The sequence below is a fragment of the Acartia tonsa genome, chromosome 13 (genome assembly GCF_053477335.1).
Source record: "Acartia tonsa isolate MP-2025a chromosome 13, ASM5347733v1, whole genome shotgun sequence".
Taxonomy (NCBI): domain Eukaryota; kingdom Metazoa; phylum Arthropoda; class Copepoda; order Calanoida; family Acartiidae; genus Acartia; species Acartia tonsa.
The window spans coordinates 6,273,234-6,289,047 of NC_137272.1; the positions used below are offsets into that span (position 1 = coordinate 6,273,234).

General features: G+C 33.4%; 1 protein-coding gene across 1 annotated transcript; it reads right to left on the minus strand.

The window, feature by feature from the left end:
* Positions 1-3,744: 3,744 nt before the first annotated feature.
* Positions 3,745-13,414, minus strand: ics (ras suppressor protein 1). The gene is made up of 10 exons (XM_080180761.1): positions 13,303-13,414; positions 12,552-12,639; positions 11,602-11,657; positions 10,765-10,843; positions 10,395-10,436; positions 9,784-9,900; positions 9,070-9,166; positions 5,063-5,147; positions 4,555-4,665; positions 3,745-4,012 (listed from the first exon to the last, which is right to left on the minus strand). The coding sequence occupies exons 1-10, from the start codon at positions 13,349-13,351 to the stop codon at positions 3,888-3,890; spliced, it is 849 nt and encodes a 282-aa protein (XP_080036887.1). The 5' UTR covers positions 13,352-13,414; the 3' UTR covers positions 3,745-3,887.
* Between the last annotated feature and the right edge of the window lie 2,400 nt (positions 13,415-15,814).

The following is a 15,814-nucleotide window of genomic DNA, read 5'->3' on the forward strand; positions in this document are numbered from 1 at the left end:
TATTACCATATAAGTAATATGTATTCATGTATATTCTCTTTTTCCTTATATTGCTTAAAGGAAAACCATAGCTCTATAATAATATTTATACGAGGTTGCGTGATGACAACATTGCAAAAAATATATTTTATAACCATACAAGGTTGCGTGATAACAATATTGCAAAAAAATACATTTTATGACTAATTTTCCAGTATGGCTTCGAAACCAATTGATATCTTCTGGTGGACAAGAACCGGTTCTCTGACTCTGCCATACTGAAAATTCAATTTTTCATGAATATGAAAATCATAAGAATAAATTTAGTTCGGTCCCTCGGAAAGCTGTCCATAATAAAGCATGGTTTAAAAAACTATATATAAATATATATAATTATCTATAATACAAAGTAGAACGATGTCTGTCTGTCTGAAGCTTAAGATCTCAGTAACTACTGATCTGATTGGGCTCTACTTTTCAGGGAATATACCTACTGGTCCTGTACTGGTTTTAAGCTATTTTCTTGGGGGAGTGGGACACCCCCAACCCCCCAAAAAAATAAAATACCCACACAAAATTTTTTTTCTTTTTAAAACTAAAATTTAAAAAGGGAGGTCGACTAACCCTCCCTCTAAAAAAAGATAAAAAAATTTCTTCCCACCCCCTAAAAAAAAATTTTCTTTTTAAATCTAAAATACGTAAAATTAGGTTTATCAAACATCTTGGGATAAAGCCCCTAGAACTAAGGGCGAAGCCACTAGAATATATATATTTTGACATAAGTATTACTAATAGCTTAAATCACAAAACAAGCAAATAACCTAAAACTATTTTCAATACACATAAAACGAGAATATTTTAGTCCAAATTTTAGAACATAATAGCAATAGAACCATTAAAAGTTAAAGCATTAAAAAGAAAAAAAAGATCAAATATGTGGCCCGCATGGTGTGAGTAACGCAGGTGTATATATCTAAAAACCATCCCCTCAACTTATTTAAAAAAAAAACTAAAAACTTTGAGCCGATTAACTTTAAAACAAAAAAAATTGATCATGGAAAGAAAACAAAGTAGATGGTCTCGTCGTATTTTTTCTCCTATTCGTAGACCCTGCGGGGGGTCTTAACCCTGCGAGCAATAATTTACCTAACCTAACCTATAATAACCTATCAAAAGCCACTGTGAAAATACGACTTAATCCACTACTTCGTTTTCTTTCCAGGATCCAAAGTTTTCAACGCTTTTATGAATATTGTCATCCTTATATAATGATTGATATTTAACAAGGATGACATCATCCATTAAAGCGAAGCACTGAAACGGTAGGACAAACGGACGTTAACACTTGTATAGTTTCAGAACTGAATAATCCTAATATAAATGTATAAGAGTCGAAGCAAAATTGTGAATAAATTTGTTAAAAAACTGCTTGATACAGGATGTTTATGGACATACTTACATTTTTAGGACTTGATTATAGAGTTGCTTCGTTTATTACATTATACTTTGTTGTCCCAGGAATCAATATACCAAAAATCAGATCAATCGGATAATTAGAACACATAAAAATTTGATGTTAAAAAAGTAAAAAAATCATCATGTTTAAAATGGACGTACGGACATTTTGGTAATGATTATAGAGTTGCTACGCTTTCTAAATCGTACCTAACTGCTAAAGGAATCACCATGCAAAATTTGAAATCGATAGGACAATTCTAACATGCCTAAATTAACGAAAAAAGCTATCCGTTACGGACGGACGGACCCTAATTATAGAAAAGCTTCGCTTTTAACAAATTCTAGTAATATTACATTTATTAATACTTAAGGTTAACAAAAATATGGCAGATTCAAGTTATTTTTGGAGAAACAAGTATTCTAAATAACAATAAGTTTTTAAAAAGAAAGGACTATACCATTTAAACCATGTATGTGTTTTCAGCTTAGTCAATTTTCCTTTCCATGTAGTTCCAACTGTTTTTTAGAATACTTTTCTCAAGAATTATTATTATTATTTGACTAGCTGTTAGGTTTATATAATAAAACTTATTGTAAATTTTGGTCCATTTTTAATGTTTTAAAATTAAATTCATGATCAAAAAAACATAACAAAACTACCTATTTAAATTTGATTATTAATTATGTAAAATTTAGGTATATCTTCATTTATGTAGGCAAATCTAAAGCATCGTACTATAGACAGCTTTCCGCGAATAGTAATAGTAAAAATTCTAAGATAAATTGAAGCTTTGTTAGCTCCAAGGGGCCGAAGGCCCAGGCGAACAAAACTGGTATTAGTTTCATGTTTTTTCTTTTAGTATTTGTGTAAAATTGTCTGTAATACAATGCTATACATGATTTTTCAGTATGACTGAGAACCGGTTGTAATCCTGCGGATATTAATCGGTTTCGAAGCCATACTGAAAATGGTTTTACCTATTTGTTTTGTGTTTTACAAACAATTGGTATGGTTAATAAATTAATTTAAGTAATAATTAATATTAACATATAAAACATTAATAGAATAAAGCACCTTTGATATATTAAGTAGAAATTATTTCATTACATGCCGGAATATGACAAGAAAAACTATATTGTCTTTAACTTTTTGCCAATTATCTCTAAAGGCTAAAAATGAATAAGAAAATGGCCGATAAATTGAAGTAAATCTCCAATGATTATACATAAAATTATCCCAATTAGTGGACACTTAAGTAAATTAACCAACCAATCAAAATACAATAAAAGTCCCCAAGGTTGGTAAGCCAACGAACAAGGAAAGGTAATGTAATACTTTGGGGACTAGTGTAATAAACAGACCAATAATGTCCCCTCCCTGCTCTAAACTACTTATTAAAATTAAAATAATGCTCAATTGAAGGTAAATTAGTTTTTCTTAAAATGACAAATCCCAAAATTTCTAAATATGTTAGTTATCAAAATATACATCTATACACATGAAGTTAAAAAAACAGAAAGATTTTTTTAGATTAGATTATTTAACAATTAGATAGAAACATTATAACAAAATAGTTCATCTTTTTTATAAGACGGATTTTTAAGACACTTTTTTTGTTCATAATTTTGGCACTTTTGGTAAACAATTTAAACTGTAAAACAAGTATTAAAAGTAAAGTTATCATTTTTTGAAACAATCTTACAACTCTATAATTAGTAAAGTTTTTTTTTGATTGAAAAAATAATTACTTCATCTTTTTAAAATTTAATGTACAATTTCATCAAATTCTTGAAGCAGCTTATAGTGTACATAAAAAAATGACGTCATACAATGCAAATGATAAGCCAGTATATATTTTACCATTGGTTAATTAAAATATATACCTACTGGCCTATCATCGGTCATGTGTATTGTATGACGTTATCCTTTATAGGAACCATAAGCTACTTCGAATTCTATATTCTTAAATTATAGGTATACAGCTAGGGAAAGACAAAAAATTAAAAAAAACTTGAGATTATAATTTTAAATCTTTGTCTACACTCTGTAAGATCTGATTTGTTTTCAAACAAGTTTATGACACCTCAAAAAAAAAAAGATATGCTTCCAAACTTTTCAACCAATCAAATCAAAAAGTTTACCTATAATAGAACATTTTTTAAGCATTTAATTTAACAATTTCTGAGAATATTAACTGTGCCGTCAAAAAACTGTTTTTTTCTTCAGGTGTCATACTAAAACTGTGTAGTTGTGTTTAGTGCTCTAGGAAAATAGAAGTCACAGCTGTTGGCCTACCATTTCTATTGACGCTTTAGAGAAAGTGAAACCCACTAGAAAAGAGGATTAGGGTATTTTCTGACAACAATAGAATAGGTGGGCCAAAAGCAGTGACATCTTTCCCCATTTTGCTAGGGCACAATAGACAGCTAACCATACTTTGTTGGTGGGCTTAAGACCTGCCATTGACCGAGGCCCTAGAGCCCTTTCTGGACAACTTGGAGGATTTATCCTTGGTTTTCTCTGGAGGTGGTACGTTGGCCTGGATGTGGCGGCTGTACAGGAACTTGTACGTCTCTAAAATTAAGAAATGTATGTTTGATTTGATTCAATGATTATCTAGAAAACCCAAGTGCTTCATCGGCTTATAATGGGAGCAATACTTTAACGCCAATTTGGTGGATATTTGGTTAAGTAACATCCATCAAATAACCAACCCTTTGTTTGCACGACCTTTGTCTTAGAAGTCCTAACTGTACTTAGTAATGAGTTGGGCCTGCTTTTAAGCTAATGCATTCCCCCTACTCTATCTATTTATGTCGCGCACCTGACATAACCATTTATTGCAGCAGTATGAATCAGTTTTAACGTCTTTCTTTGTGACGCGGTGTATGGCCGAGATTCGAACCCATCACCTACCCGACGACGAGCGGATGCGCTATGTGTTGAGCAAAGGTCGCGGGTTTATATATTATATAATGTTTATGTGCTGTATAACCTAAAGGCAGTTTTGAATGTTTAACTGTCCTAATATACTCAATGACATGGCTGACTCCAAGGACAAGCTGATCTTCGATAGTAGGCACCCAGGGGTTGAAATCGGGCTTTAGAATGTGTACCTGTCCTAATGTACTCAATGACATGGCTGACTCCAAGGACAAGCTGATCTTCGATGGGGGGCACCCAGGGGTTGAAATCGAGCTTCAGAATAGCACGGGAACTCAGAAATTCTGAAAAATAAAGCAGGGATTCAAACATTTATTGCCAATGTACAAAATTAAAATCATACAGAAAAAAAGGTATAAATAAATTACATTAAAACTATCAGATATCCAAATAAAAGAACATTACCTATTACTTGAATAATTACATATATAATAAGCTTTGAATAGGTATAGCAAGGGAAAAACTTGATGAGTAAGAATAAAAAAAATTCAGAATTGCTTCGAAATCGGTGGATTAGAACCAGTTCTCAGCTATACTTAAAAAATTATGTATAGCATCGAATAACAGACAATTTTCCACAAACATTAAAATAAAAATCATAAAATTAATATCAGTCTTGCTAGCCCGACCCTTCGGCCCCTCGTGTCTAACAAAATCTAGTTATAATCTTAAAATAGTTACCTAATGAACCAAGGGAAGGAGGAAGAACGGTCAGCCTGTTTCCTTGAAGATGCAACTCCCTCAAGTAGATCAATTCTCCAATTTCCTATTATGAAAATATAGTAATCATTTTTTGAATTGTTATGCAGCATATATTGGGTACTGGATAACCCCGCCGGGCACCGCAGATATAGGCCTCGCTGGTTTAGGATCCTGCAAAGGTTAGCCAAAGGAAAAACATGTACTTTGCGGGAATATACAGGGTGGGGCAAATAAGACCGGACAAACTTTAAACGGCCATAGCGCCAAAACTACTTGACCAATCAGGACGTTTGACCACACTATAAAAAGCTTAGGTAATAACCTTTTAGCACAAAAAAATCTTTGGACGAAGATGGACGTGTACAACGAGCTGGCCGCGCATATGTTCAACAAGGCAGATTCCAAATGCGCCGGTGGTTTAATCTGGATTCTCGACTAGGGCCCACTAAATCTGACCTCAGCCTATCTGTAGGTGAGGTAGAGTTATGCAACTTGCTGGGGATACTGTTAGACACATAGAAAAGACTAGAGCTCTCTATCTGAAATGGCTTGGCCGTAGTACTCCAGCAAAGTGAAACGGGGAAGATTTTTATATGTAAAAAAGTCAAATACCGTGAAAATTCGTGAAAATTTCTCGGTTCTCGACTCCAGGGGCTCATATTGAACTTTAAAACTCATTTTAGACTATGGGTTGCGCTGACAACCCTAGCTGAAACTTCATGCCATTTCTAAAAAGGTAAAGAACGTCGTACTAGCTCAACTGTGGTCCAAATAAGAGCCTTCATGTATAAGGGTAGCTTGAAAGTTGGGCGAATTTGGATCCTGCGGATACCCACGTTCCTAAGGAAATGTGGCCTCTCAGCAGCCCGATCTTAATTCAATGGACTTTTGGGCCTGGGGCTACTTTGAAGCATGCACCAATAGACGTGCCCATACCACAAAGACCTCCCTCATTGCCACTATCAAGGAGAACTATGCCAGCTTGGACAAGTACATTTGACCTGGACCTGCCGGCGGTTAAGCAGGCGGGTAGAGGCGGTGATTAAGGCTGGCAGTGATTTTATTGAATAATCTAATAGTCATAGGCCTAGTTTGCTTGCCAGTTTTTAAAATTCAATAAAATCTTTAAAATTGACGTTTTTATGTTCATTTCTTTAGAAGTTAGGATTTGTCCGGTCTTATTTGCCCCACCCTGTATATCCAATATTCTTTAATTATTCTTTTCAGGTAAACTTTATAAATATCTTGGGCATAGACGTCCAAGGGGGGAGAGGGTAGTAAAGGGGTGATTACCCTCTCCCAAAAAATTTTGGATTTTTAATTTTTAACCCCCCCCCCCCCCCAAATAAAAAAATGCCTCTATGACACCCCCCCAAAATTTTTATTTTCAAAATTTTACCTCCCCAAATAAAAAAGCTTGGACGTCCCTGATCTTGGGGGCGTTTTAAGCTAGTTTTTCCCCTCTTCCCTACCCTAGACTCTAGTGGTGAAGTAACTACTATATGAAATAGTAAATGTTAAAACACCAAAGAAACTAGGGTAGTGCGGGGTTAATGTGGTCGGGGGGTACAATTCCGGTCAAACGACCAACTTTTTAAAAACCGTTTTTTAACGGTGTTCTAAACGTTTGCGAGAGATCTTCAGAAAAGCAAAGTTGTAGTTTATTGCCTATACTTTCATTTCTTACTTCAGCCAATTTTTGTCAGATCACTTCTTATATGATTTTTTTGCCCTCAAAAAGTTGCAAAAAAATTGCAAAAAAAAAATTTCAAAATAGGCCATGTTCAACCTAAAATTGTGAAAAAATGGTAAGTCCTAGCGACCTCCGGGTTTTTGTATAATGAAAGATATGGCATTCATTTATCGTTTGCAATTGGAGGCGGTGTTCTAACTTGATTTTTTCATAATTTTTTTTTCGTCTAAAAAAATGGTCTATTCCGGTCACTTTTTTTACTTTTTTTTATTACTGTATTTATAACTGTATAATACCCTAATGTTTTATTTAGGTGATCTGGAAGCATAAACAACCTAAATGCATGACCTAAGCTTTAATCATTGCCTTGCCTGTTGTGTGATGTACATTACTAGTCATTTTACTGCTTGTATTATGTCATGTTTTGTTGCCTAAGCTTTACAATTTGTAAAGACATTTAAAATTTTTCAGACACATTTTTATAGTAATGGGAAGAGTATATCACCCAAAGGAACACCTTAAATAATTGCCTGAAGATGTATCAGCTGCATTGGCTCATGTAAGAAGGGGTATGTCTATTAGAAAGACCGCTAGAAGATTTAAAATTCCATATGAAACCCTTGCATCTTTTTCGTATAAGAGGGTGTTCGCAATTTTTGAGCGGTTTGGATTTTTTATGTCAAATCGGCTAGGATTAAGCTAGAAAGGTGTTTAAGGTGTCTATAGAAAGCTCTTTAGAGTACATATTTAAGATTTTGTATTTTCAAAATTCCTGTTGCATAAAATGTGTTGAAATATTAGAGTTAGACCCCATATCATTTCGAGTTAATTGTCAGGCATGTAATTTTGCATCTTTAGACACCTTAACCACCCTTGTAGGTCAATCCTAGCCAATTGAGACAAGAAAAAATGTATCAAAAACTGCTGTCAAAACTGGCAGGATTTTTAAAATTAAAAATTTTTGGGGAAAAAATCACATTTTTCAAGAAATTCCAAGACAATCAGAAATTGCCTCTAATTTATGTATAAAGCTTTAAAAAACCTAATCATATAATAAAAAGTATGATTTTTTAAAAAAAAGTTTGCATGAAAAAAATTGATGTTTTTTTTGCGATTTTACCGACTTTTTTAAAATGGGGAAAATGTTGTCAAAAAATTGTCTGATCTGCATGCGACTAGTACCGTTAGAAAGCTAATGACCTCAGCTTTCTACTCATAGTTTAAAATGTTAAAAAAAAATATTTTAAGGGGGTGTTCCACCCCCCCCAAAGTCAACTGACCGAAATAGCCCCACCGGTGGGGTTATTCCGGTATAGGCCAACCGTCGCCCTTTAAACCGATTTTTGACCGACTTCTAGTTGCGAGATCTTAACGGGACCAAGCCAGGCTTCTTCGTTATTGCCATGTCTTTCATTTGCACTCTTAAAAACCGGAAAAAGTTTTGGGAAGTATGTTTTTCTTTAAGTTGAAGCAAAAAATTGACAGGAATAACCCCGCACTACCCTAGATATTTAAAATTATAGTTTTGTACAGCGTTTCGGAGCCGTTTAATTTTGATGCGGCTCCGGCTCCGCGGAGCCGTATCTGGAAATAAGACTCCGGCTCCTAACTTAAAATTAATATATCAATTTTTGTTCATTATAGAATTTGATGAAATAAAATAAATAATATAAAATATTTTGCTTTTATTTGATTAAAGCTATATAAAAGTAGAAGGATCTGTGTCTATTTGTTAAGTAACAATAGTTTTTCAGTTTAGTATATGGAAATAGACCGTTGCTAAATTATAATATTACTTTTAAAAAAATCATTTTTAGCTAATCTGGAGCCGGAGACGTTTTTAACGAAAAATACGGCCCCGGCTCCACCAAAAATGTTGCTGCTCCCGGCTCCGGCTCCGAAACGCTGGTTTTGTATGTCAGTTTCTAAATTCCGGTGGGATTTTTGGTTAAACAGAATTTTATAAGACTGTGGTTTTCTTTTTTACATTGACAACCTTTAACTTTATCTTTCCAGAAAACGGACGTTGCCTTTTATAGTTGTTACCCAGTAATAAAAGGGATAAGACAATGGCCGATAAATTGATGTACATTCCTAATGATGATACACAAAATTACCCTTCATGTACATTAAAATTAGTGGTTGAAACGTTTAAACACTCAAATTAATGAATCAACCATCGAAATTCACTAAAGTCCTCAAAGTTGTTTAGCCAACGAATAAGAAAACATTATAAAACTTTGGGGAATAATGTAATAAATATCCCATTGTCCCCTCCCTCCCCGGTTGTTACCTCTGGAACATCTACAAGTTCATTGTCTCTAATTGCCAGGATTCTCAGATTTTTCAGGTTCTTGATGTCACCACTCAGATGCTCAAAGTCGTTGTCACTGAAAGTATTTATTTATCGCATCGTATTATAAACAGCTTTCCGCGGATATACAAATGTACAAATATTAATAAGATTAAAACCAGTTTTGTTAGACCCGAGATGCCAAATTCATTAGCCTTACATAATACTGATGAAACCAAAACTCTTAAACTAGCCTTTAAAATTGTATAGGTTTTTGCACCATATAATATGTTTCCAACTTTAACTCACTCTATCAAAAGGGAAATTTTGTGTTTCAAAATTGAGGGTAGAATATTAGTTTTTTCTATCATTTAACTATCCCTATGTCCATAAACTATAACAATGCAATGGATATATTATAACTTGGGTCTTTCACCATATTTTCAAGTTATCTAATAAAGTAAAACTTGCAGCGGGCTAAATTAACGATTTCCCCCTTCCACCCCGTTTACCTAATCCCCTCCTCTACTATAGTATGAAAAAATCTGATCAATAAACGAGTTTCATGCTAGCAAGCTAAACTTAGGACCAACATTTTCAAGTCACAATATCCGCGTTTATTTACATGAAAAAATTGGATGGGATGGTGTTCTCTCTCAGATTATTGTAGGAGAGATCTAATATTTCTACTTTTGTCCTATCCCTAGACTATACCTGAGGTACAGAGCTCTAAGAGTCTCCATCATGAAGAAATTGGAGGGGATAGTGTTCTCGCTCAGATTATTGTAGGAGAGATCCAATATTTCTAGCGCGGGGAAGGCACCAAATCCTCTGAAAAAAAATAGCAATAGAAGGAAAGTATTAGGTAACAACTAAGATATTATAGAATTTGATAGATTGTAATTAGAGTAAAACACTAGAGGGGGAATGGGTTAAATAACTGTATAACCCCTATTCCAAGGACCTTGTGTAGACTTTTAATTAGGTCTTTGAAGAATCAACTAATAACGTCGGGAATATAAAAACACAGCCAAGTCGCTATAAAATGGCATAAAGGAATTTACTAGTAGACGAAAAAGGTCCTTAACAAGAGGATCCGGGTAGTTGGCTGGTTATACATCTAAACTAAGTTTATATTTCGATAGATTTTTAGATGGATGGAAAAATAATATTTTATACCTATACTAGGTAACTCCTAGTTTTAAACCGATTGATACTATTGCAAAAGAGGGAAAAAAGTTGCCACTATTTTTATCATATTATTTCATTTATTTACGTCCCTGTAGGTACTTTTTAAAGCAAAATGCAGTAAAATGTAAATTTACCTAGGAAGACTATTCAGCCTGTTCATACCAAGATTCAGAATTCTAAAACAATAATAATATTAAACATCAATAATACTGGAATACAATTAAAGTACCTAATATTGGAACGTTTGACTTTGATGGGTCAGTCCGTATGTAGGTATGCATTATAATTTAGACATGTAAAAAATGTCACATCTATTTATGATTTATGATGTTTGAAAATTACTGTGCATAAAAAAATTCCGTTATTTCATTTAAAACAAAATGTTTATTGTGTTTTTGGCAACAATTTATTATATCATAAAGCTTAGGTACTCGACATTATCTTACTAAATTAAGTACTAAAATATCTCACTAGGGGTCTTATATTAATCCTCCCGACACCTACCTTAGTTTTGGCATGCCAGACAAAGATACCGGTACGTCCTCCAGATTGTTGTTGAATAAATTCAGAATCTCAAGATTTTCTAAATTAATATATTTTTACTCTCCACTCCTATCAAATATGTAGTACTAACTAGTCCCCAAAGTTTTCCAATAACCTTTTTTCTTTGTTGGCTCAACATCTTTGGGGACTATTATTGAGTTGGTTTATTAGGTTAGGTGTACAAACGTTGCAACCACTAATTGTAATCTTCAGAAGTAATTTTGTGTTTCAGTATTGGGGAATGGGGATGTACATCAATTTATTTCTCGGCCATTATGTTATCCCTTTAGATCCCTGGGTACTTAAATGTTTTCTTTTTGGGAGGTAAAAACAAAGTTTGGAGGTGGAGAAACTATGACATCAGAAAGTATGATTCATAAATAGCAGTGATTGAGATCTTAAGCTTCAAGTGACGGATATTGATCGACTTCGTATCATACATTGAGATATCTAAAATAACTTTAAATATATGCCTGTTGCTTGTTGCGACATTTTTGATAGTTTATCGCATCATAATATAGACAGCTTTCCGCGGATATTGCAACATTAACAGATATAGTATCAAATAGTTTCAATATTAATGTAATTTTTTTAAATAAGAAAGAAATATTGCACCAAAGAATAACTTTTTCACTAGAAATTTAGGTAGGTGTAATGTGTGACGTCATAAAAATACGTCGAAAAAGGAAGTATGCGAGGAGAAGTGGTAAAGGAAACCCCTAAAAGAGATAGATTTAGACGTATTTAATGCCGTCACACATGAAACTTTCCGTATCTCCTATAAATGCGACTAGTTACCTAGGTTAGCAATGGAGGGTGGTAGTTCCTTGATCTTATTGTTTGACAGAGTAACCCTAAAATAAAAGTGATATATTAGCAGAATGTTTTTCTATCCATATCAGATGTTGTTGTTTTGATAGCCCAGATTCTCTGGAGTTAGGATTCATATGCACACGGAGACTGTAAGTGAGAATCCTTTGGCCAATCTTAGATTGGTACCTCTAAGCTTCGCGCACAACAGAGTGTATTTATTCTACGATACATTACAAGCTGACCCACAATTCTCGTGGAAGCTTCTCAATTATTATATCACGCTGGCCTAGAGTTTTGGCAGGTGTTACATATTAAGCCACCCTAACTAATGGCACTCTCATGTGAATAAGCAGCATGGATGAGGGAAAACCAGCGTGGCGGAGCCGTTTAATTTTAATGCGGAGCCGTATCTGGAAATACGACTCCGGCTCCGACCTAAAAACAAGAAAAAACTCAACATATTTTTTTCCCACGTCTATTTTTGACTTTTGAAGGTTTTAAAAGTTAAATTTTTGATAAAAATGGACTTGAAAAACTTAATAGGAGCATTTGCACATGACAAAACAGAGTCAACAAATTATAATTTATAAAAAATCTCTTTATTTATCTAGTCCGGAGCTGGATCCGTTTTTTAACAAAAATTACGGCTCCGGCTCCAGCAAAATATGGCGGCTCCACGGCTCCCGGCTCCGCAACGCTGGGGAAAACATGATATAAATTGCTTGATATGTAGAAACCTAACTTTCTACAAATCTCCCTCCTTACAACCTAAGGGTATTTAAAAGGTGAGTTGTAATATTATATTCTGACTGCATTTGTCAACCAAGTGCAATATCTATAAGGTGACTTAAACTCGAATTTCCCCCAACCAAAGAGTAATGCGCTTACCACTACTCCATGGGACACCCTGTACTCAATATGAAAAGAAAAAATACCTAGTAATATTTTTCATAGTCCATAGCCTAGACATATCAGGTTCGAGGCTAACCAAAGCTTTGTCAGAGAAATCCAACTCTGCATGTTCTAGAAAAAGAATAATTGTTTATCGCGCATTGTTTTAATTATAGGCAGCTTTTCACTGATATTAAAATGAAAAATTACAAGATTATTCGGGGCTAACTAAGTTGATGTTAATTTATTATTTTTCATTTAAATTTCAGCGGGAAGTGGTCTGTATTACGATGCCATACAAGACTTTTCAGCATGGATTCAGCTGGTTCTATTTCAGCGGATATTAATCGGTTTGAAAGTCATACTAGAAAAAAAAAATAGTTGTATTGAAGAAATTAAAAACAGCCTGTAAAATGTATAACTTTATAATAAACATTTTAAAAACCTTTAAAGTTTTTTAATGTGTGTCCTGAGCAAATAACTTAGCTATATATATACCAGAGAGAGAGAGAGAGCTGTGACAATGGGCTATTAATTACACTATCCCCCAAAGTTTTATAATAATAACATTTTCTTATTTGTTAGCTTAACGACTTTATAAGACTTTTGAGGAATTTGATTTGTTGGTTTATTAAGTTGAGTGTCCAAACGTTTCAACCACTGATTGCAATCTACAGAAGGGGTATTTTTGTGTATTTACATATATATATTAAATTGGGGATGTACATCAGTTTATCGGCCATTGTCTTATCCCTTTAGATTCCTGGGATTTTCAACTGATTTGTTGAAACTTACCAACATTAGTGGCTTCTTCTAAAGTTCTACGAATCACTTTTGCTGTCATTTTGACTGAAAAATACGAAATTCAAAGTTTTCATAAAAAATAACTAAATGTGAGTCATTTTTTAATAGGTACAATGGATATATATGGAAAAAATAATAAGTTTAAGGACTAATAAACACAAAACTGTGCTTAATATTGATAAAATTAACAGGAAATTTCGTCAAAAATAGTAAAAACATACATAACAAGGATGACAACATCCATAAAAGCGAAGCACTGAAACGGTACGACAAACGGACATTAACACTTGTATAGTGTTAGAACTTAATTATCATAATATAAATTTATAAGAGTCAAAGCAAAATTGTAAGTAAATTTGTTGAAAAACTGCTTGATACAGGAAAATTTTTATGGACATACTTACATTTTTAGGACTTGATTATAGAGTTGCTTCGCTTAATACATTATACTTTGTTGTCCCAGGAATCAATATACCAAAAATCAGATCAATCCGATGATTAGATCACATAAAAATTTGTTGTTAAAAAAGTTAAAAAATCAACATGTTTAAAATGGACGTACGGACATTTTGGTAATGATTATAGAGTTGCTACGCTTTCTAAATCGTACCTAATTACTAAAGGAATCACCATGCAAAATTTGAAATCGATAGGACAATTCTAACATGCCTAAATTAACGGAAAAAGCTATCCGTTACGGACGTACGGACGTACGGACGTACGGACGTACGGACGGACGGACGGACGGACGGACGGACGGACCGACCCTAATTACAGAAAAGCTTCGCTTTTAAAAAATTATTTTTGGCCTGCCCAAAATTTCTGCTTTATTTATACAGATGTTCAAGGTTATTTTTGTTATCCATAACACAAAGGGTAAATATTAAAAAATATTCAAGAATATTTAAAAAAAACTTTTTCTTTAAAACTTCTCAAATACATAAAAAAATTGTTATTTTTTATTTTGTTTTTAAAATATAAACACCCCTGTTTCATTTTCTTTTAAATGTCGTATTTGTTAAAATATGTAAAATCACCAAACCTCGAATAAGGAAATAAAGGCTTTAAATATTGAAAGGAATTAATTTATTAAAAAATTAAAGATGACAACATCCCTAAAAGAATTTAGATAGCAAAAAACCAATATCTATAATACAAAGTAGAACGATGTCTGTCTGTTTGTGTGTTTGTTTGTAGCGAAGGATCTCGCTAACCGCTGAACCGATCGGGTTCTCCTTTACAGGGTAGCTTCTCATAGTTCCCGGGAAGGTTTATAACTATTTTCTTGGGGGGGTGGGACACCCCTAACCCCCCCCAAAAATGAAAAATACCCCCCCAAAATTTTTTTTTCTTTTTAAAACTAAAATTTAAATAGTGGGGTCGACTGACCCCCCCCCCAAAAAAAAAAAAATCCCCCCACCAAAAAAATTTTTCTTTCCTTCTTTCTTTTAAATCTAAAATACGAAAAAATTGGTTTGATCAAACCTCTTGGGGCAAAGCCCCTAGAGGCTAGGGGCGAAGCCGCTAGTAAACAAATAAAGAGTAACAAACATTTATTATTTAATATTATTAAGAATTCTGACCAAAAATTACTCAAATACATATACAGGACATAAATATAATTTACGGCAGATGATTATGAAAATGATTTGTAGAGAGAGGGGGGGCCAATGGGCTGTTTAATACACTAGTCCCTAAAGTTTTATAATAACGTTTTTTGTTTATTCGTTGGCTGAACAACTTTGGGGACATTAAGTTTAGTGTTCAAACGTTTCAACCACTAAACTTAGTTTATAAAAAGGAATAATTTTGAGTATCAACACTTGGGATGTACATAAATTTACAGTGTTCGCTTGTTTTTTTTTAAATGCAAAGCTTTTCTTTAATTATGGCCGGTCGGTACGTGCGTCCGTCTGGGACAATTGGCTCTTTTCTGTAATTTAAGCAGGTTAGAATGGTCCTATCGATTTCAAACTTTGCATACAAATTCCTATACAATAATAATACCCTCATAGTTGTTACACGAAAGTCCGCATGGCTAATTAATACATGCTGTTTTTTTTAATTTTGGCAAAATTTTTTGTATGATATGATTAACCTATTCATCTGATTTTTGGAATAATAATTCTTAGGACAACAAGGAAAATTATTATGAGCGATGCATCTCTATAATCAAATCCTAAAATAAACGTATGTCCTTTTATGTACAATGTCGTTAGGACTTAGAAATATTAAGTTCTGACACTCGGCAAGAATTATTGGTCCTTTGTCCTTTCTTCTGATTTTAGAGCTTCGCTTTTATGGATAAAATTTTTTTTGCAACTTGCACAGTAGTGTAGCTTTAGTGTAAATCAACTTTAACTTAAGATATTTTACAATAAAAATATTTTTTTTTATTTGCACTATGAAGTTGTGTCACTGGCATTTTTAAAAATTTATTTATCAACCTTATTAATCATTGAGTATTATTTGTTATTCTTTGTAATTGTTTTAAATTGGATTC

Excerpts from the sequence above, each read along its gene's own strand:
- ics (XM_080180761.1), bottom strand. The coding sequence starts at position 13,351 with ATGACAGCAAAAGTGATTCGTAGAACTTTAGAAGAAGCCACTAATGTT. Across the intron at positions 11,658-12,551 it reads ACTATGAAAAATATTACTAG|GGTTACTCTGTCAAACAATA; the intron begins GTATTTTTTCTT and ends CTTTTATTTTAG. Across the intron at positions 10,437-10,764 it reads TCTGGCATGCCAAAACTAAG|AATTCTGAATCTTGGTATGA; the intron begins GTAGGTGTCGGG and ends TTATTGTTTTAG.